This window comes from Euprymna scolopes, chromosome 28 (genome assembly GCF_053919585.1).
Source record: "Euprymna scolopes isolate OS-2025 chromosome 28, ASM5391958v1, whole genome shotgun sequence".
NCBI lineage: Eukaryota > Metazoa > Mollusca > Cephalopoda > Sepiida > Sepiolidae > Euprymna > Euprymna scolopes.
Genome location: NC_136509.1, coordinates 13,552,625 through 13,576,168, shown reverse-complemented (window position 1 = coordinate 13,576,168; position 23,544 = coordinate 13,552,625). Strand labels below are relative to the sequence as shown.

At 31.9% G+C, this 23,544-nt stretch overlaps 1 protein-coding gene across 6 annotated transcripts in view; it reads right to left on the bottom strand.

Moving 5' to 3' along the window:
• LOC145249474 (protein FAM13A-like) overlaps positions 1-23,544 on the bottom strand; it is a 388,341-nt gene that overhangs the window by 28,327 nt on the left and 336,470 nt on the right. For 4 of the 6 annotated variants that reach the window (XM_080111053.1, XM_080111054.1, XM_080111055.1 and 1 more), the window contains 2 exons: positions 21,025-21,175; positions 6,739-6,804 (listed from right to left, as the gene is read on the bottom strand). In XM_080111053.1, coding sequence (XP_079967179.1) covers positions 6,739-6,804; positions 21,025-21,175 — 217 coding nt within the window. The remainder of the gene's footprint in view (positions 1-6,738; positions 6,805-21,024; positions 21,176-23,544) is intronic. The other 2 variants (XM_080111056.1, XM_080111057.1) reach the window with 1 other exon arrangement.

The following is a 23,544-nucleotide window of genomic DNA, read 5'->3' as shown; positions in this document are numbered from 1 at the left end:
CTTTGATCTACACAGTACATCAACTAACCAGTAAATTTAATTTCAATAACCTCACATCAATAGGGGGTGGCATAGCTCCCTCCCAAAAAAACAAAAACAAAAAACAAAAAACAAACCATACTACAGCGAGTTACCCTGTATGCAGAAGTATCTGTTCCTGGCATTTGAACAGGCTATAGCTTCTAGAAAAGTTCCACTTTGTGCAATTGCAATTATTTATACCAACGAAATGTTTGTGAACAAAGATTCACACTATAAAAACAATATTTGGGGGAGAAGGACATACAAAATTTAATTATGTCTATATAAAGATCACATTTATTTTTGAACATGATGAATCTAAAAATAAAAATACTGAAAAGGTTAGCTAATTGGTTTTTAAATCTTGCTCAACAGAGCTAAATCGAAGTTAGGATTATAATTCAAAAACAATACGAAATTAAAATATAATATGAAATTTGGAAAAAAAAAAAAAAAATTTACTTTATGCAGTTCCTTTTGATCACTGTCTCCAACACACTCATAATCTCCATTCCATTTTTTTTTTTTTTTTTAAATCATAATCCTAACCTCAATTTAGCTCTGTTGAGTAAAGTTTGGAACTGGCTAGCCCTTTCAGTGTTTGGATTTTTTTTAATTTATCAGGTTTAAAAAATAAGTCATAAAAAAAATAGAGTATGCCATTATGATTTACGACTGAAAAAAATGTACTATTTAATAGTTTAGATCAATATAGAGAAAAGCAAAGAAAAGGGGACGAAAAAAGCTGTTCAAATTTTTACTTGAAAAGGTTTTATCCGCAAATATAAAAAATATACTGAAAACTTAACATCTCAGTTATTTTATTCTCAAAATATGTATTGTGAAAGTTTTCTAAAATATATCACTAACGAACCGTTAACATCTTTTATATATTTAAAAGAGTGAGGCCACCAATATTTTTAGTTCTTTTTTATTTACAAAAACTAACAGAATAGACACACGCACATATGCACCCCAGAGATTGTCTGAACAGATGCTCTCACCAAGACGAGCATCAACAGGATCACATGGGTACAGAGTAGACGTAGATAAATATACACTTTATTGGATTTAAAAAAATCAAAAATAACTTGTTTCTAAGGGACACAGTGGTGGTGTTTTCACAAAGGAACTAACTACACGCACACATAGTAGAAGGGTAAAAACAGAGGGAGGACTTTCAATAAAAGAATTATTTATTTTCAAATTAGCAAATGACTGAAAACCTTATTTCACCATGATGTTTTTTGGAAAAAGGCGGCTGAAAGTTGTTTGGAAGCAACGGAGACATGGTCTTTAAGAAGAATTCTACGAATCTCATGGACAGAAAAGAAGACAAAGAAAGAAGTCATGCGTAAGGCAGAGTACAGCAGATTACGACTCAATACCATCCACGCCAGACAGTTAAAGTTCTTTGGCTAATTAATGCAGGCAAACGGCTTGGAACACAGAAGGGAGAACATCACTGCCTAGTGACCACACGTTTTGTGACCTTTGTCTGCTCCTCTCACATTGGTCCTATCAGCTAGAAGCAGTTTTGCTTCAGTCAAGCAGACAGCTGGGACAATTATGTTAAGGATACTTCATCCACGATTAACCCTGATGGACAGAGGCCTATTATTAAATGCCTGAATGGCAAGTGATGCAAAAAACACATGTAGTATTCAAACATCAAATTTTAATATCAAATCCAAAACAGACAAACCGAAATTTTATGTAAAAAAAAAAAAAAAAAAAAAAAAAAAAAAAATGCAGTTCTTTTTAATAAAAAAGATAAAAATGTTAGTGGCTAAACTCTTTCCAAAATAGACATGTTTTCTCCATCAAAAATTGAAATTTCTTAAGTTCTCAACTCAAAAGAAACTCATTGCTAATGATTCATATGTTCAAAATTTAAAAATATATTTTTTGTAGAAAACATCAAAAGCAATTTTAGATTACATGTGTTACAATGTACAAAAATATAAGAAATTAACATTAAAGGATGTACTTTATGGGTGATTAAAAGAAAAATATTTTATAAAAACAAAATCATTTCTTCATTAGTTTATACTGAAAAACCAAAACGCATAATGTATTTTACAGACACTAAAGAAAAAAACAAATGTTTTATAGATGATGGAAAAAAAATGCGCACATTTTACGAATGATTAAGAAGTACACATTTTACCAAAAGAAAAAGACACACATTTTACCAAAAGAAAAAGACACACATTTTACCAAAAGAAAAAGACACACATTTTACCATTGATAAAAAGACGTACATTTTGCCAACAATAAATAAAAACATTTTACTGATGATAAAAAAACACACTTCACAGATGATAAAAAAACACACTTCACAGATGATAAAAAAACACACTTCACAGATGATAAAAAAACACACTTCACAGATGATAAAAAAACACACTTCACAGATGATAAAAAAACACACTTCACAGATAAAAAAACACACTTCACAGATGATAAAAAAACACACTTCACAGATGATAAAAAACACACTTCACAGATGATAAAAAAACACACTTCACAGATGATAAAAAAACACACTTCACAGATGATAAAAAAACACACTTCACAGATGATAAAAAAACATACTTCACAGATGATAAAAAAACACACTTCACAGATGATAAAAAAACACACTTCACAGATGATAAAAAAACACACTTCACAGATGATAAAAAAACACACTTCACAGATGATAAAAAAACACACTTCACAGATGATAAAAAAACACACTTCACAGATGATAAAAAAACACACTTCACAGATGATATAAAAACACACTTCACAGATGATATAAAAACACACTTCACAGATGATATAAAAACACACTTCACAGATGATATAAAAACACACTTCACAGATGATATAAAAACACACTTCACAGATGATATAAAAACACACTTCACAGATGATATAAAAACACACTTCACAGATGATATAAAAACACACTTCACAGATGATATAAAAACACACTTCACAGATGATATAAAAACACACTTCACAGATGATATAAAAACACTTCACAGATGATATAAAAACACACTTCACAGATGATAAAAAACACACTTCACAGATGATAAAAAACACACTTCACAGATGATAAAAAACACACTTCACAGATGATAAAAAACACACTTCACAGATGATAAAAAACACACTTCACAGATGATAAAAAACACACTTCACAGATGATAAAAAACACTTCATAAACGAAAAAAAAAACACCCACTTCACAAACGATAAAAAAAACACTTCACAAACAATAAAAAAACACTTCACAAACAATAAAAAAAACACTTCACAGATGATAGAGAAAAAGATATTTTTCAAATATAAACATAAAATACTTTTAAATATTTCATTCAGAAAATAACCAAGCAAAATATTAAAATCAAATATTAATTATACATTAAGAAACATAAATGATAAAATATTAATCACTAAATTTCTAAACAAATAATCCATTCATTTTAATAAAAAAAAAAATAGAAAACAAAATCTACTTAAATCAATAAATGAATTTTGATATTAAAAATGTAATCAGACGTTATTTTGATTTAAAGAATTTTTTTTTTTACTCCTAAGTAATTTGGACTCCATTATAACAGTCATGGAAAGGCATGACCCAGAAATGCCACAATGAAAAGGCACAGCCTAAAAATGCCACACAGACAAGTTTAGAATTAGTTAATGCATGCAAGCGCAATGCTTGAAAAAAAAAAACTTTTTTTTTGTTATATTTAGTACTTTTAGAAGAATTCATTTTATTATAAAATGGCACACAAGTTTGGCATGCAAGATTATTAAAAAAAAAAAAAAAAAAAAGATTCATTCCACCGCTTTTTGTGAAGAAAACAACAACAAAAAAAAAACGAAAATAGCTAATGGATCTATTCAAGAATCTTAATACAGTAACAAAAAAACAAAAACAGAAATTGTTGAAACAAATACAAAATAAAATGTTTTTTTTTCTTGAACAAACCTGCCAAACTGTTAATTTTAACATGTATCACATTTGATCGAGTACAAATTTACAATTTCTTTTAATCAAAATTATCCATTTAATTTCATTTACAATGTTTTCAAATTTAAATGACTACAAAAATCCTCAGATACAAAATAACACACAAGCATGTGTGTGTGCGTGCTCTTAGCCTGCTAAGCTAGCAGGAGATCCGATGAAACTTCCTGATATTTGCATATTGCTTTGAAAAAAGCACATTTTATTAATAAAACTAATCTATCTTTATACTAATATTTTTCATATTTATTTTTATTTGTTTAAATTCTAATCACTTTAGTTAAGAAATTAATATTAAACTTTGCTATTTGATTTCTAGCCTGTTAGCTGGTGTTGATGTGGTTTCATATTATATGTTAGTTCCTAAAGAGATAATTGTTTCTAGGTCAACTGATTTAATGACCTAGCATAGTCATAAATTCTGAAACACAACTTCAAACTTGTCAGACCTGCTGTGCTTATGTGTATGCTTTTAAAATTCTAACAGGTCAATTGGAAAATTAACCCAAACAGGCAAAGCCTGTTTGGGTTAATTTTCCAATCGACTCCTAAAGAATGGTCAAAGAACCAAACAGCTTTGTTCAATTTTCTCACACCAGCATGGTTAAGGCAATATAAGTAATTTTACATTTCCGTTATTTTGTGGATTTTTATTTCATGGATTTTTGCAAGAATGGTCAAAGAACCAAACAGCTTTGTTCAATTTTTTCACACCAGCATGGTTAAGAGGACATAAGTAATTTTACATTTCCTTTATTTCATGCAGGTTTATTTCATGGATTTTTATTTCATAGATTTTTGCATCAACGTAGAACATTGTATTTTCTTATGAATTTTTTTTCAGATTTGGTGAATTTTCATGTCCTTAACTTTCATTTAATGTCTTATCGCCAACAAACAGTAGATAAACGTTAAATGTTTTCTTTTATCTTTTCTTACGTGTGCACCATATTTATCATATACAAATCAAATTCGTCATGTGATGAAAAGTTGAATAGAACCTATTCAATTGGTAACTGCTGTTTTGAAACTTAAAAACCAAAGTTGAAAACATCTTTAATTGCACAAAACTTTTTGAAAATGAGAAGAAAAAAAAAGCAGCAAAAACCGAAAAGAAATAGAAAATGCAAGCATAAAATAAAGTTAAAGTTTAAAGAAAGGGGGTTATTAGCTCTTTGATACTTTAATTAGAGAGTAAGCTTTGGAAAATAAAAAGGGAAATAAAAGTAGATGGAGGGAGGGGGGGATTTTTTTTTTAGCTGAAGAGAAAAATCAAGAGCACTGGCAGGAAGCCCCTAAAAATATGGTGACAGAATGGCAAACCGTCACCAGGGAGGGAAGAAAAAGAGGCAAAAAATGTTTTAAATGAGAGAAGAAAAAAAAAAAAAGAAGAGAAATGATAAGAAAACAAAATCCAACTTGTTGGGATGAATTCATATTTTATACAGCAACTACTTTATTTCTTTCACAATTTAAAAAATAAACAACTATTTTAATTAATATCTATTAATTTGGCTCGCAAATAGAATTAATATTTCTAATATTTTCTGATTTATTTAAAATGTGAAATGTAAATCTATAAATATCTTTGCAACCAAAGACAAATTCATAATGAAAACAAAAATTTTCAAGAAATTATCCAAATTATCCAATGGGGAAAAGGCGAGAGGGGAGGGAGGGGTAAATTTATAATTGACTTTTTTTTTTTTTTTTTTTTTTTTTAAAACAAGTTTATAATATATAATTTATAAACCATTTTCCAGCACCCTAAAACATTGACACATTACAACCATTTGTGATCATTTTTGTTTGGATTCTTCGGACTACTGTTCTCATCTGGGGTTATTTTCACGTTTCAATCAATGTAACCTCTGATTGTCAAGTTTATCATGTTGAAAACAGGAGTCTTTCCGTTAAACTCTGCTCAGAATCTGCACAGAATCTCAAACAAAATGCTTAATTTAATCCATGACTAAGATACTTGGTTAAATTAAGTTGTAAGTTACACTCTTCTGGAGATTGAAGGTTCAATCCTCAGTGTGGGTAACACTCAAAATACAATCACAAATTACTTAAGACTTCTACCCGTTCACGGCTGATGGAATGAGTACATGCTACCCCTATGGATTAAATCAGGATGTTCTATTCCAAATTCTGTGCAGATTTCAAATTTCAACGGAAAGATTTGAGATTCCAACAGATTCCAGAATCAAAGAGAATAGTTAGAAAGCACCCCTCACCCCATGTTAAGAATAGGTCTCTAAATAACATTACTATTTCAGAACAATAACATGGATGCACAAGTACCAACGATTTTTCTTTTATGTAAAATTTAATATTTTTCATAATTAAAAAAGAAAAGATAACAGGAAAATCAATGTCTCAGTTTGATGGTGTCATGTGGAAGGGGGAGGGTCGGTAATGGTCTTGTGTTTCTTTTACATTATTCTTGGTTGCAAAGAATGGTATCGGGAGATATATTAAAACGAAAAAGTTTTTTTTTCTTTCTTTTTTTAGATTAGCAGTCTGGCAGGAAAGAGAATTTGGGAAAAATTTTTTTTAGAATTTCTTGAAAATCCAAAATTCAAAAATAAAAATAAAAAGGGAAAATGGTTGAGCCATATTTATTGCTGTTGGTATGCAATGAGATAGAACTTTTGATAAGAGGCATGAGCAGAGAGAATCACCTTCGCCAGAAGCCTGGTCGGAGAGCACTTGGTGATAGAGGAGCCTCGTCGTAAGCAGTTGTCCAGCTGCACACCGAAACAGAGTATAAGAACACACAAAAGAAAAAAAAAAAAGAAAAGAAAAAAAGACATCAAGAACATATCACAGTTACAAATAAATCGAGGGAAGAACAGGGGAATTTATTGTTAACATTATTAGCACAAAAAACAGGAACATAATCAGAAAAAAAAAAAAAAAACAACATTCATAACAATTTTTTTAAAAAATTAAAAGAAAAAATCAAATCCATATAATATGATCATTAGTGATCCGATCAACCATATTATTTGGATTAATCAAACTATTGTTCTTATATTAAGTGCTATTTGCACAACGTTTCACTCGATGTAACCTCTGACTTTTTTCAGGTTGAACTTGTTGAATCTGCACGGAATTTTGAACAGAATTTATTTAATCCATAGGAATAGCATGCTCTCATTCTGTCAGCCATGGCTGGGTAGATTAAGTAAAAGGTTCTGTTCGGAATTCTTTGCAGATTATCTGAGTCTGGCAAGACACACTTGAAGACGATCAGAGGTTACATCGACCGAAACGTTGTGAAAATAACACTCAAACTGAGAACAGTAATCTGAAGAATCCAAATAATATGTATAACAATCCTCATTTAAAAAATTTAGAACCGATTAATTAAATCCAGATGGAGCAAATACTTTAAGCAGTAAAGATTTAGCGTAAATGAAAATTTTTAGAAATTATTCCAAAAAAGGAAACTAAAACATCTTTTGTAATGTTATCAACTGAATTGAAGAAAAAAAAAAAAAAGTTACCAATAAAACAAGTTTGACATTTTGTATCATTCGAACGGCAGTTCTTGTCTTGAATATTATTCTCACAATGTAAGGACCAGTTACACAATGGATAAAAGTGCTAAATGATGGTCAGTTCTAAAAGTCTTTTGATGACTGAAAGTATGGGATTCATATCTAATAATTTGGCTTGCTTGCAATATTGCATTAATATTTTTTGATTTATTTAAAATCAGAAACGTAAATCTATAAATATCTTTGAAATCAAAGAAAAAAATCACAATTAAAATAAAGACCATTTCAAGAAATTATCCAAATTCAAAACGATTGGGAAAGAGTTTTTTTTTGTTTTTTTTTAAATTTTTGACATTTTTAACAAATTTATAATATATATAATTTATATATTCTTTTTTAATATCCTAAGACACAGACGCGTTACAATCATTTGTGATCATTTCAGCATTTATATTTGTCTTATATCTTGTTGGATATTTGGCAGGTGACCCCAGAAAGAGAAACATTTGATGGGTTGCCCACACGTAAATCTATTCCATTTGAGAACCAAAATGAGAACTGTAGTCCAAATAAGTTAAGCAACATTGAGCCTGGTCAGTACTAAAATGGGTGACCATTTGAGAATTCCAGCTGCTGTATGTGCTCTCTGCTTATCTCGGCATTGTTTCCAGTCGTTCGTCTAGCACTTCTTGCCACTGGACTCAAGCAATGTCAATTCAGGAGAGGTGTGGTTGGAAATTGCGCAACCCATGTCTCACATTTACTTGCGTAGCTACACTTACAGGGGGTATTCATTGTCTCTTGAGATTGAACAGAGGCATCGAGTCCAAATAATCAATCTTCATTTCCAAAATTCCAAAACCTAAGTCTGATCCTTTACAGAAATGAACAGCTAGAAATAACTTTAGAATTGAAAGATTTTTTTTTATATGAAATGCAACCTCATTGCAGAAAACACCTACGAATAAAGAATTGTTACAATAATTAATCACTGTTATTTTGCGCATCCCAGGTTTTGTTACAAATAGTAGGAAGCAGTGGGTAGCCGCAAACCGGATCAGAACAAGACACTGCAGGATTGCAATAAACAAACACAGGTGGAGACAAATAGACTCTCCAATCTGCCCAAAGTGTAAGGAAGACACCAGGACACAGACCACCTGATCTTACACTGTCCAGTCAACCAACTGGAAGGAGGCTATGCGACAGCCCATCTATCTGAAGACAATTTCTCAGACTGGCTAAAAATTAGTGGCATAGAGGTCTAAGCTATATGATGCTACTACTGTTATTATACTAAATGTGAGTTAATCAACGTTTGTTTTGCTAAGACTTTTTTCTTATACACTTTAATATAGAATACATGCTAAGATATGCTTTGGTTCTGGGATTTAGCTTTGCTTGAAAAAACAAAAAAAATCTGTAGTAATGGAGTGCCACATTTTAGAAAACATTTTTTTTTTTATAAAATAAATGAGAAAATTTGAAAACATGAAAATGTTATGAAATAATAAAATCATTTTTATTTACTTTTTTTTGTTGTTGTTAAAATCCGAATTTTCGCCAATAATCTGGCTTTATCAAGGAGAGGATTAGTCCGATTTAGTTTTTTTTTCTTTTTCGAGAGGCTTCTACCTCTTAATAACAACATTATGAAGAAAAAGAAAAAAAAAAAAAACCGAACTAATCCTCTCCTTGATAAAGCCAGGTTATTGGCGAAAATTCGTACTTTAACAACAAATTTTATCATTTCATAACATTTTCAGGTCTTTAAATCTTCATTCATTTTATATAAAAAAATCTATTTTAAGTGTTCTAATCAACCATCCTTTCACTGCCTGTATTTCTCTTGTTACAGCATAATCATGTTGACACACCGGTCCTTGCCAGATCACCGGTTAAGCAATGATGAGTCTGGCCAGTACCAGATGGGTGACCATTTGAAAAGGCTAGGCGCTGTATGTACCGCGTCAAGTCATAAGAAATTTCCAGGTTGGTATTTGGGGATGTGTTTAACTTACTTGGAGAGATACACCCTTGAATCAAGAGGGAAAACAATGGGAAACTACCATCTTTACTTGTCTTCCCGAGATTATCATGGCTCTACAATTTTGAGAGCCGTGGTCACCAGTGCTGTTAAAACAGCAGGGCCACTGATTTGTTGACCCCTCTCACTACCACTCTTGAATTTTTTTAAATGGAAATCACTCCAGACAAGGCTTCAAGCCACTTTATGTAAGGAGCTAAAAAAACAAAACTAATCAAAATAATAATACTTTACAGTAAAAAAAAAAAATAGCTAATGACAAATGTTAGAGGGATAGAGTCTGACCAGAAAACAAATTCTTCCAACTTTTGTCAGAAACATTGTTTCTGAAATGTGAGGACTAAAGGACAAAATAAGGGAAGCAAGAGTCATGAAGCTGCCAAAAGTAAACAACCCAAGATCCTCACTTAATGTCTCTGAGTATTTAGACAAAGAGTGACTTCCTTTTCCTCAGCATATTCACACATGTTTATACACACCATAAACACATACCAATCAGATAAAAACCATTTACTATACACACCACAAACACATATGTAAATTAAATGGCAAAATATAACAAGTCTCTTTATTTAAAGAGACTTGTTAGATTTACTTATGCAAGAAGAATTGCAGAATTTTTAAAAAAATTAAATCAATGAAACAAATACTGGTAGTGGCAGTGCCTCGTTGGGTCACAGGTATGTCTTAATCATTATAGCCGGAAACAGATTTTCTAGTCAGGTAGGGTTAATTCATCCTAATTGTTTAAAAAAATCCTCTGAATCTAATCATCCTCATATAATTAATAGTCTCAAAGATTAAATAAAAAAACACAACTTTGGATAAAATTCATATTGATGCCACTTATTTAGATTAAGTAACAGGACTTTTTTTTTATTTTCTTTTTTTAAACATTGTCTTTTTATGCTATGGTGATAACCAAAAGCTATAAAAAGAACAAAATTTCGGAATTTTAAACCAACCATATTCATAAGATAAATTGAAGTAGTTTGCTCCTAAAAATGTCCACCAAATTTTAGCGATTAGTTTTTCTGATTAAATTTGCCAGTGGTGAAAGGGATGATTAATCCACCAAACTAATTTGTTGTCTGATTTTTGTGAATTAGTTTACTGTGCACATTTGGTATTGTATTAAAAAAAAAAAAATTTCTTCAGCAATATTCTATATTGGATACACCATTTTTTTTTTATTATTATTTTTTTTTTATATTACATTTTCACCCCAAACAAGGCACATTGCCACTGTGGTGTAGGGGGCTACTATCAGGGGAAGCAGCTACTGGGGCACTATGTTGGGATTTGGGCAGCAAGATGTCGGTTCACATAACACTTGAACTTCTGCATGTCAGTACAGTTGGAGAAGCAGGGACCTGGAATGGAATTCCAGAGTCTAGCGGTTCTGGGGAAGAAACTACTGGGGTAGAAAGATCTTCTACATCTAGGGATCTCTACTGCGTGGGGGTGGGATTTAGCTGCCTGTCGGGTTTGTCGAGGGTGTCTATGTCGTGGGGGCACAAGTGTGTGCAGTTCGTCAGAGCATTCACCATTAAAATACTTGTAGAACAGGCAGAGGGATGCAACATTTCGAAGGGACAGAGGCTGAAGCTTAGATACCAGTTCAGGGCCTATCAGGTTGGTGACTCTTTTGAACCTTGTCTAGGAGCAAGAGACTAGCAGCAGATGCACCAGCCCAAATGTGACAGCAATACTCCATACATTGGCGAATGGTGGCCTTATAGAGGTACAGGATACTTTCAGATGTCAGTAGTTTTCTAGCACGGTAGGGAGAGCCTACCTTCTTCGTAGCGGCCCTAGCAATATTTGAATATAATTGTTCCAACTCCTGTTTCCTGTGAACGTTAGGCCAAGCAGTTTGAAAGATGTACTCTCAGACAGGGAGTCACTGGCCATTGCTATTGGTGGCAGAGAAGGTTTCTTGTAATTATTGAAGGAAACCAGTTTAGTTTTGGCAGCATTGAATGTGACCATCCATTTATGTCCCCATTCCACTACAGATTGGAGGTCATCCTCTAGTGTTTCTGCCATTTCTTTAGAAATGTGTTCATTTGTTTTCCTGTCATGCCTGTTATAGAGTGTGGTGTCATCAACATATATACCCATCTCAGAGGCAGTTTTGTCGGGGAGGTCATTAATAAATATTAGGAACAATAGAGGTCCAAGGATAGACCCCTGAGGAACTCCCGCATTTATATCACACTGTTTAGATGTACAACCGTCGAGGACAACCTGGATTTTTCTCTTATCTAAGAAGGATTTAATTATGTTAAGTATTCTACCAGTATGATTTAATTTTCCTGAGGAGACCCTCATGCCATACCCTGTCAAAAGCCTTAGATATATCTAGAGCTACCGCTCTGCCCTCCCCCGCTTTGTCCAGTGAATGGTATATACGTTCAGAGATTACAGTGAGGATGTCTGCTGTAGAACGGGCTTGTCTAAATCCATATTGTTGGTCAGTCAGAAGTTTAGCATCTGTAAGGTGACGGACTAGAGCATGGTTAATTATGGTCTCAAATATTTTGGCGAAAAGTGGGAGGAGGCTAATGGGGCGATAATTTGATGGGTCAGTTCTTTTGCCAGAATTCTTGAATACTGGTACAACAGAAGCAGTTTTCCAACAGCCTGGGAAGCATGATTCATTAAGGCATTTGTTGTAGAATTTGGAGAGAACTGGAGCTGTTTTGGCTGAGCACTTTTTTAATAGCACAGCTGGGATGAGATCAGGTCCACATGCTTTTGAAGTGTCCAGGTTTTTTATGATAGCATGTACCTGAGCAGGGGTGATTTGTAGATCGTCTAGCGTGGCGTCTGTCTGCAAAGGAAAGTCAGGCAGGGGTTGGTTGGAAGGATCCAGTGTGGAGTTTGAGGCAAACCGGCTGGCAAGTATATTAGCCTTGTCGATTGCTGAGCAAACAACCTCGTGATTGTTAGTTAGTGGAGGAATTGTTGATTGCCCATTATTTACTACACTGTTGTAGATTTTCCAGAAATCATGAGTTCCTAATTTTTGTGCTTCGATCCATTTTTAGTGGTTTCAGTAAATTCTCTCTTAGCTGTCGCTATTTCTTAACGTTACTTCTAGCTTCTATATACTTATGTCTGTTTGAACTGGACTTATGTCGGTTAAATCTGCGGTATGCATGTTGCCTTTGAGCAATGGTAGTTGCGCAAATAGAAGTAAACCATTGGGGAGAGTGGGGCTTGCTATAAAATATGATGTTTAGTTTGTTATAGATTTAATTTTTAATAAACACTGATTTTATTTGTTTCTTACAAAACATACCTTTCCACTAACTAAGTCAGAGTGGCAATGCTCCAAACCTCAAAACCAATTGAAGAAAGAGTAATTGTTCCTCAAACTTCAGACTTAGTGGTAGGGATCAGTGAGTTTTTTTTAGTTGCTTATAAACTGTAATCGTTAATTATAATTCAGAATATTTGAAAATTTTAAACTTTAAATGAAATCTGCAAAAGTAAAAAAAAAATTAATACAGGTGATTAAGTTAGCCTTTAACCACTTTAAAAATCAGATAAAAACTAATCAATTGGGGAGAGAACCACTAATATAACCTAATAATTATCTAATACGAAGTTATCTCAAATCATTTGTAAGAAATATTGTCTATAATTATTGATATTAATATTTTAGTAGATTATGGATTAGAAGTTATTGCAATAATTAGTACATCAGTTGAAAAAAAAAAAAAAAAAAATTGAAAATTAGGGATTTTTTTATTGTAAAGTTAATAAAAGCAAAAATCAAATTTTAAGTTTAGAAAATGTTTTTGAATTTATATTACAAAGTTTATTTTTTTTTATATAATCAAGCATTAAAAAGAAAAGAAATTAACTAAAAAAAAAACAAAAAAAAAAAAAATTCATTTTCAGTATTTCAAATTTCTTTCTCCCAAAGTTTATTTTTTAACAAAAATCTAAACTGACAATTTTCAAACGATTTTTTTTTTTTTCCATAAACATGAACATGCCACCCTAACCCGACGTTTCCATGATAGTCCAACTGAAACGTAAATTCCAAATTATGCGTGTGTCGTATAAATTTATTTAAATGAAAAAGATAAGTTATAACCAAATGTGTTTGTGCATATCGGAATAAGTCGATAAGCTATGAATAATACGAGTCTGAACAGGATATTTTAGTGTTCATTTTTTCTTGTTCAAACTCGTATGATTCTTTGCTTATAAAATGATTCCTATATCTACCCACACATATACATGGAAGAATTAGATGCATAAGTAGATAGATCTGAAAAACCAAATACAGTCTAAAAAAAAAAAAAATAGTGCCTGCTTGATCAGTTTCCTTCTGTGCGCTTATTAGTCACTTGTCTTGAGGACTACCATTTTATCAGCGGCTTGACTAATGTTACATCACAGAAAAAAAAAATCGAAATTTTTCTATAGCATAAGATGTACTATTAGTCCAACCGCTGATGAAGAGATAGTATCCAAACACCTATTGCCTCAGAAACTGCTGGCATCAACGTATAATCAGTACATAATTATGATATTGTGAATTGATTATGCTCTGACTAACATAGTTAAGCAATATATATATAGTTTTGTTTTTTTGTTGATTTTTTTTAAACGATATTGAGGTTAGCGTCTTCACCTTGAAGATCGGATGGTTTTTTTTGTTTTTTTAGAAATTGCCCATTTTTATTTATTTATTTATTTTTTTAAAACAGTAATCTATGTACATGCATGTAGGGCCCCGAAACATGCATGTACGTAGATTACCGTTTAAAAAAAAAAAATAATATATATATATATATATATATATATATTTTTTATTATCCCAACTGTGTGTGTGTGTGTGTATATATATATATATATATATATATATATACACACACACACACAGTGGGGATAAGTATTCGATACGTGCTGGAAAATTTTATTTTTCATTTTAATAAACGGGAATTCAAAACAAACTTAACTGTATAAAGCTTGCATCATAAGGAGCATATTACTACTCAGAAAGTTAACCTATTCATTTTGGAAGAGATAACAAAACGAAAATTCTGAAATTGCTTGTGTAAAAAGTATTCGATACATAGTAACGAATGATATTTCCTAATTTCATTCATTTCTGTTTGGATCTAGTCTAGAATAAGGACCCCAATCCAAGTGCCGACGCAAAGGGATACATTCCGATTGACACCAGTTGACATTCAACCAGAATGTTTTTTTTTAAGACAAATTTTTGTATTTAAGAGTGCATCTATTCTGTCCATTTGTAGCAGTATATTTTTTTTAATTTCAAATATTAGATTAACGCATTCTGGTTGAATGTCAACTGGTGTTACTCGGAATGTGTCCCTTTCCGTCGGCACTTGGATTGGGGTCCTTATTCTAGACTAGATCCAAACAAATGAATGAAATTAGGAAATTTCATTCATTTGTTACTATGTATCGAATACTTTTTCACTAGCAATTTCAGAATTTCCGTTTTGTTATCTTTTCTAAAATGAATGTTAACTTTCCGAGTAGTAATATGCCCGTTATGATGCAAGTTTCATACAGTTAAAATTTTGCTTTGAATTTTGTTTTATAAGCGTTTATTAAAATGAAAAATAAAATTTTCCCCACATGTATCGAATACTTATCGCCACTGTATATATTTCATGATTTTTTTTGGGGGGGGGGGGGATAACATTTGAATATTGCAATCATGAAGGGAAGACATTGTTCATGATTAAAATTAAAACACAATTTAAACAAAATGAAGAGGAAAGTAAAAAAGAGGGAGTCAACTGACCGGTTTTGCTTTTGTTTTTTCAAAGCTGAATCAAAGGATTTGCGATTACAAAAAGGAACAAAAAAAAAAAAAAAAAAAACAGTGGAAAATGTACATTAAAATAAAGCTGTGTTGCATTATATTTACATAAAAAAAAACAAAAAAAAAAAAACAGGGAAGTGATTAAAATAAAGCCACATATTTTTGATTTTTTAAGATCCTAGAGATTACTCACGCTCAAACCTAAGAGACATTTCCTCTGCTTGCAGAGAGAAGGCCTCCTCAACCAAATGTGAATAGTCGCCAATATTTTAAGATAGGATGTGAAGTAAGCATGACTCAGAATTGAAAATAAGTTTGTGCTGAAGTTCACTGCACATGACAGGATCTTAAGGAGATGGTCAATTATTAAAGAACTGTATGTATTGGCAAGAACGTGTAGTTGTGGTGCCAACTACATGGGTCGAATGACATTAAGATTGGATGGGAAAGTCCAACAGTACATACCCAGCAAAATCAGAAATGGGACATACTGAGCAACGGTATGTCCCATTCCTGTTCCAAAGTCTTTAATAATTGTTTCACATGTAAAAATAACGCAAAGCAACTTTATTTTAATAATGTACATTTTCTATTGTTTTTTTTCTCTTTTTAATTGCAAATCCCTTGATTCAACTTTGAAAAAGTGAGGGTGAAACTGATCAGCTTATTCCCCGCTTTTTTCTTTCCTCTTTTTCATTTTTTAAAAGGTGTTTCACTTTTAACCATGAACAATAAAAAAATCTTCCCTGCATAATTGCAATATATATATATAATTTAGTGACTTCAATTTTATGTGAAATGGTCAAATTTCATTATATGCAAGACAAAGAATACATTTCAATAAGTATATCTCCTTAACCTATAGGTTTTTGATGCCTACCCATCTCCTCAGAGGAGAAAAAATTAGGAAATATAATGGTTTATACCTAATTTGCTAAATACAATAAACATAGAAAATCATAATTAAAAGCTTTTAAATCATAGAATAAGGGAAATTATATATTGGTTCAAAATGAAAAGGATATTAAATTTCATATCCAAATTGTATGGTAAATTCCGAAGTGAAAGTCTTTTGTAGCAGTGAGGTAAAGGGATCCAATGTGTATTTTCATTCTTCCACGACACAAGGTTACAATCTGGTATATTGAGCACTTTTTATTTAGCTGGGATTGTCTTTATAAAATATTACAGCCAATAACATTTTGTAAAACCAATAATCACTGGATTTCCATACCCGTAGATCAATATATATATATATATATATATATATGAGAGAGTTCTAATAAAAGTGATTGGACCAGGTATAAAAATTAGCAGTTTTTGGTAAAAAATAATTGAAAATATCACCACCTCAAATACTGCTACTAGAAATATTATCAATATATCAAGAACAAAATAAAAAAATAAATTCTTGGAATGAGAATAGATTTTCCCCAGAAAGCAAATCCTATACACAAAAAAAAAAAATGCTTGAAGTATGGGGAATAGCTTCCTTTTAGTCATTCATTGTTTATAATAAACAAAATGTATAACTAAATTATCATTTATTATGCTCAAAAACAAAGAAAGTTCTGTAAAACCATTTTACAGATTAAACTCTACAAAAATTGGTAATAATAGGAATAAAGTAAATATTTGAAAAACTAAAAAAAAAAAAAAAAAAGGTTGAATTTGAATCAGCAAAACGATCTAACAACAAAAAATTTGTTCATCTACACATTTCAATGTCAAAGACTTTTAGAAAGTATACTACATAACCCACTGAAATTTGAGAAGCAATATGTAAGCATATTTCTGTTATCGACATACAAATAAAATACTACAGAAAATCCATACAGTTCCGTGGCAACAACATATAGATAAAACAAAACCATCAACTTTGATATCACTACAAGGTGCCATGATAGTGCCGAGATATGCAAGTTAAGAGGAATATAAGCTTTCATTTATAATCAACAAGGAGAAGAGAGGTATCTCCAGGGATGATGGTCACTTAATGTTTCATTAAACACCCAACAGAAGATTAAAAAAAGTAAAACTGTTTTGACATGAAAATTAAAAAATAAATTAATTCTTTATCTTTAAGTTAAACAATGAAACAGAAGCATTATATAAAAAAAAAATCCCCAAAACAATACCCAATCATAAATTAACTAGCGGGGGTACCCGGCGTTGCCCGAGTGTTTGTTTCCGGGACGGGGGGGGGGGGGGGAGTTTTAAAAAATGTTATGGTAGGTAAGTAGGAAGGATCAAACCCGGAGTCATGAGTAAAAGTAGGAAAATAAAGTGTGAAAAAAAAAACAAAAAACATCTGCAACGTTAACAGTTCGGCCACCAAGAAAAGTCCATTCCAGTTGGTTAGGAAAAAAAAACAAAAAAAAAACGACTACGGTAGGTCGGCGCGAACGTGAAAATATAATGTGAATTGTCCAGCACGCTAACCACTACGCCACAGAGCACTGCAGCTTAGTTTAGTGATTTTAAATAACTTCACATGAAAGAACTACGAAGCCAAACCGGTGTTCTCTTCTCAACTGTTCCTTGTGAACGATCCCCAAACGGTGTTAAGTGGTGGCAGGGGGAGGAGGAATTTATTAGAGAAAATATTTTACCACTTCCATTGATCTTAACCGATTTTGGCCGTGACTTCTCAGCAGAAAAAGTATAGAAATCTAAGATTATCGAGGAATTTGAGAAATAATAAGCCTATAACACACCTCAGATATTGTTCTGCCGTTTGTGCATATTATATTTGCATGAAATATCTTGATTTTTAATCCTATTAATGTCAAAATCAGACGGGAAAAAATGAGTTCATTTTATTTATATAGAGATAAAGAAAACAATAATCATCTACCCAGTTTTCAAACAAATCCCAAAGCCAAGCAGGCAATATAAATATACCCAACCTTTTTAGTCTGTTAAAAATGGGCGGTTAAATTTTGTGCTCATATTAATCCCTAACTGTGAATCGAACGAATACCATCATACTTAGTTCACTGCATTTTATAACAAAGGTTGATACAAAATTTCAGCCAGATCAGACCGGTAGTTTCCAAGAAAATTTCTAGATTAAATATGGTACTGTGGTGACTGATCACTATCTGTGCATTGAACAGATACCATAATACTTAGCTCGCTGCACCTTATCATAGCAAAGGTCCATACAAAATTTTAGCCAGATCAGCTCAGTTGTATTTGAAAAAAAAAAAAAAAAAAAATGGAACAAACAGACAGACCAAGAAAAATATAACATCGATGACAGTTTTTGTTGAGGTGTATCCATAACATAACGTTTACGGACATTTGACAATGAACGACAGAACAAAGTTCAAACCGCGGTCAATCCATTATGATTAATTATGAGCAACTTGTACAGATTAAACAAATTTTTTTCATTTTTTTTTTTTTTGCATGAATAACTTCAAATATAGATATAAGTAAAAAAAAAAAAAAAAAAAAAAAAAAAAAAAAGTGGTCAACCATAGTCGAAGGTTCCATTTTCACTAAGATGTAAGGGAGCACGTCACACCTTCCCTAGAAGGATTCCAATTAGCCTTGATCCTCATGTTATACTGCCAAGTGGCATCAAATACTATTTTATGAATGTTTGGTATGATTGGACCAACATTTTCATGGTAAAATCTTGATTGTCAACATATATCAACAGAGCTGAATTATAAATAGACAACCTTTTTCTGAAGACTCCATAGAGGAAAGATCTGGTATTGTCATATTAATATTGGATGTTCTTCTGTGAATCAAACAATCTGTAAAAATGTGCTGAATTCATTTCAAGTCTTGGTCACTGGAATATAGCCTTATATATATATATATATATATATATTATTTCTCCAGTAAAGTCACAATGCAGCTCACATAAGTTAAGAAAGCCAACAAACCAGAAATACAAAACTCAAGTTTTGCCCTTATTTGGTCTCATCAGTTGAATATATCCGAACTCAATATCCCAAATTATATATAGTCCAAGACAATGTTTCTCTGTATAAAAGCACTTCAGTATGGCTAGGTAAGCATCCATCCCAAGCCTATGATCAAACCATGGGGACAGGCACTGCTAGTAATGATTTTTAAGAGTGTTTTATACAAACACTGACAGTAACTTTCACAGTACTCTGTTTATTTACAAAGAACTTTGCATTATGCTAAAATAGTAACAGATAATATCACTAACAACAGTGCTCAACCAAAGAAGATATGGATATATATATATATATATATATATATATATATATATAGTGATGGGGCGATTCCAATATTTTTCCAATTCCAATACAATTACCGATTCCGATTCTTTATAAATTTCTAAATATTTAACATTAGTTGTATTTTTCTCTGATTACCGTAAAAACACACATTAAATGTGCAAATATTTTCCTAAATGTAAAAATATACTTGTGGGGGAACGATCTATCGATTTTAGCTTCACTGGTATTTTAAAATCAATAAATATTTATTTTTTTATCATTATTGCCAGCAATGGAAGATTTTGCTTTAAACAAAATCAAATAAGAAAATTAAAAGAATCGTTTTGGCATCGGAAAATCGGTACAGATTTTTCCGATTCCCTCAGAAAGCTAAACTTTTTCTTCCTCTTGATTTCAAACTGCTTCTTAACCATATTCTGGCTGTGCCCTCTTCTATGGAATGGGAGTTGCTTATGACCCTTTCAGTTCTTATCCTTCCCTCTATCCCCCCTCTCCAACTTAGGAAAGTAATTTGAATATTACAATGACTTCAAAACACTAACTCCAGTTGCAAGTAAAAAAAAAAAAAAAAAGAAAAAATGAATTCGATAAATATTTTATTCTTGAATGAACTCCGTTATTTATCAAAATGAACAATTAATTAGCCAACAGGTGAATTACAATTAAATGTGGCAATCTTTGAAAATTACTAATTACAACAAGAAAATTTTGAAGCTGTTGAAACTATAACTTAAAGTTCCAAATTTGAAAAAATTTCAAAGCCAAAAAAACATTTTGCAAAGATCAAATTTTTTTTTTTTTGAGTGATTTGATACTAAATAATTTAAAGATTAAATGTATTTTAATTTGAAAAAATAAATTTCAAAATATTTCATACCTATAATTTCGTTTGCCCTAAATTTTCAGTGGTGCCTTTGACTCCTGATGCAACCCCCATCCCACCCCCATCTCTTTATGAGTCCTAACATTAAATCCAAACATTAAATCTTCCCAAGTCTAACAAATAATTGAGAAGCTTAAAAAATAAAGCAATGTTTGAACCTGCTATATAGTAAGCTGATCTTCCAATTTTAGTTAGAATGGACTGACCCAGAGACTATAAATATATTTGCATTCAACATGTTATTGGGTAGCGATTTCTAGCAATTATGAATCCCGAAATCATGACGTGTGCTTCTAATACAAGCAATAAATTAGCAAATCTTTTCAGAAACTAAAAATTTGTTACAAATGCACAAAATTTATTTTTATTTTTATTTTTTTTTTTTTTACTACAGCATGTCACAAACTTTTTTCTTTTAAACTAAAATTTTCATGCAAAAATTTAACAAAAAAAAAAAAAAAAAAAAAAAAAAAGTACTTACATGGGTTTCTTTTTGAATTTGTTGGCTCTTGGGGAAAGAACAACCACAGGATCATCATCATCTTCCTCCTCATCATCATCTTCATCACTACTCAGATGTTTCTTAGCACGCTGATAAGAGACCGTCTGTACCTTCTTTGAAGGTATCGGATCTGAAACAAAGATTACACAAATGGATGAAGGGGATCACAAAAACAGTTTAATAGACTTTTAGTCTAAGATCATTTCATGACTGGATGTGATATATACAGACAAGATTTTGATATTCAATAAAAAAAAAATATCAGTTAAATCTCAGACAATATGTAAATTTACAAAGGTTTTCGTTAATCTGATATAAGAATTGTGGGATATATTTTCAACTCATTTTAATCCAATTCACTTTACTGTGAAAGAATTTCATATTTTTTTTTAATGTCACTTTCACAACATTTTGATTGATCTAACCTCTGACCTCCTTCAGATATATTTTGTTGAACTCGGGAAGGTTCCTGTTGAACTTGGCAATTTAGACAGAATTTTGGCCAAAGCCCTTTATTTAATTCCCCCTTTTTTTTTTTTTTTTAAATAAAATTGCTTGATCAGTAAAAACAAGAGTCAGACAATCAAGCAATCTCTCTCTCTGTCTATATATATATATATATATATATATATATATATATATATATATATACTAGCATTTCAGCCCGGCGTTGCCGGGGTTGGAGGTGTATGTTGAGCAAAACAAAAAAGCAGTCATTTTTTTTTTTTTTTTTAACTTTGACCCCTATTATGCCCCCTTAACATTTGTTTTGGGTTCAAATCAAGTTATTAAGTTAGATCCATCTCCAAGGGACCTATATCTAAAGTTTCAAGTGTTTGGACCCAAAATTGGCGGAGGAGTTTGGTAGAGTTTTCAAAGGTCAAATCGTTGAACTTTGACCCTTTAACAGCCAAATTTCTGGCTGAAAACGGATTACCAAGATTTCCCCAAATCTCGGTACCCTATATATCAAATTTCGAGTCTGTAGACTGAAAATTGACAGAGTTATTGTGTTGGAAAATGTACACACACACACACACACACACACACACACACACATTCACTTTTATATATACACTAGCAGTTCCGCCCGGCTTTACTTGGGCCCTATAGACTGTTCATAACTTTATGTGTTGTGGGGAACCACCTTCCAAATGGGCTAATCCATCGTCCATATAAACTTTATGCATGACGGTCCCAGGCGGGGGATCTAATTCCAGAGCGACTCTCGCATGCTCGGTGAAGTACCTACACTGTTCGTTTGCAACCTTTCCGTTTTTCATGTAATACATGTTTAAACTGTTTTCCGTTGTTTTGTTCTTCTTTGTGGCTACTTGCGAGCCATAACAATATGCAAATGTATATATATATATATTAGAAAGTTTGACTCATGTCCAGGTAACCTACATCTAAAATTTCAAGGTATTAGACCCAAAATTGATGGAAAAGTTTGGTAGAGTCTGCAAAGATCAACTCTTTCAACTTCGACCTTTTGGCAGCCACATTTTCGCCCAAAAACGGAATAAAAAGCTTGCTGCATGTCTAAATACCACTTATGTAAAATTTCAAATGTTTAGACCTAAAATTGGCTTAATAGTTTGCTAGAGATCGCAAAGGTCAAATCTTTTGAACTTTGACCCCTTGGCAGCCAAATTTTCGGCCAAAACCAATTAAAATCTTGCCTTATGTCTGAATACCCTTTATGTAAAATTTCAAATGCTTAGGCCAAAAATAGGCTGAGTAATCTAGTAGAGACCAGAGATCAATTTTCTTTTTAATTTGACCCTAATTTTGCCCTCTAAACATTTGTTTTGGGCTCAAATCAAATTCAAAAGTTTGATCCATGTCCAAGTAATCTACATAAAAAATACTGAGTGTTTAGACCCAAAATGTGCGATGGATTCTGGTTGAGTTTTCAGAAGTTAAATCGTAGCACTTGGACCCCTTGACAACCAAATTTCCTGTCACAACCGATTAAAAAGATTTTCCCAAATCTCAATACCCTTTATGTCAAATTTCGAGTCTGTTGACTGAAATATATAGAGCAGTTTGGTAGGGACATGTACACACACAGAGACAATTTAACTTTTAGAGATATACCGGCGTTGCCCGGGTGTTTGGAGGTGTATGTTGAGCAAAAAAAAAATAAAATAAAAAAGCGGTCAATTTTTTTTTTAAAACTTTGACCCCTATCATGACCCCTTAACATTTGTTTTGGGCTCAAATCAAGTTATTAAGTTAGATCCAGCTCCAAGGAGTCTATATCTAAAATTTCAAATGTTTAGACCCAAAATTGGCAGAGGAGTTTGGTAGAGTTCTCAAAGGTCAAATTGTTGAACTTTGACCCCTTAACAGCCAAATTTTTGGTTGAAAACCAATCAAAGATTTTCCCAAATCTCAGTACTCTGTATATCAAATTTCGAGTCTGTAGACTGAAAATTGACAGAGTTATTGCGTAGGGAAATGTACACAGACACACACAGACATATTCACAATATC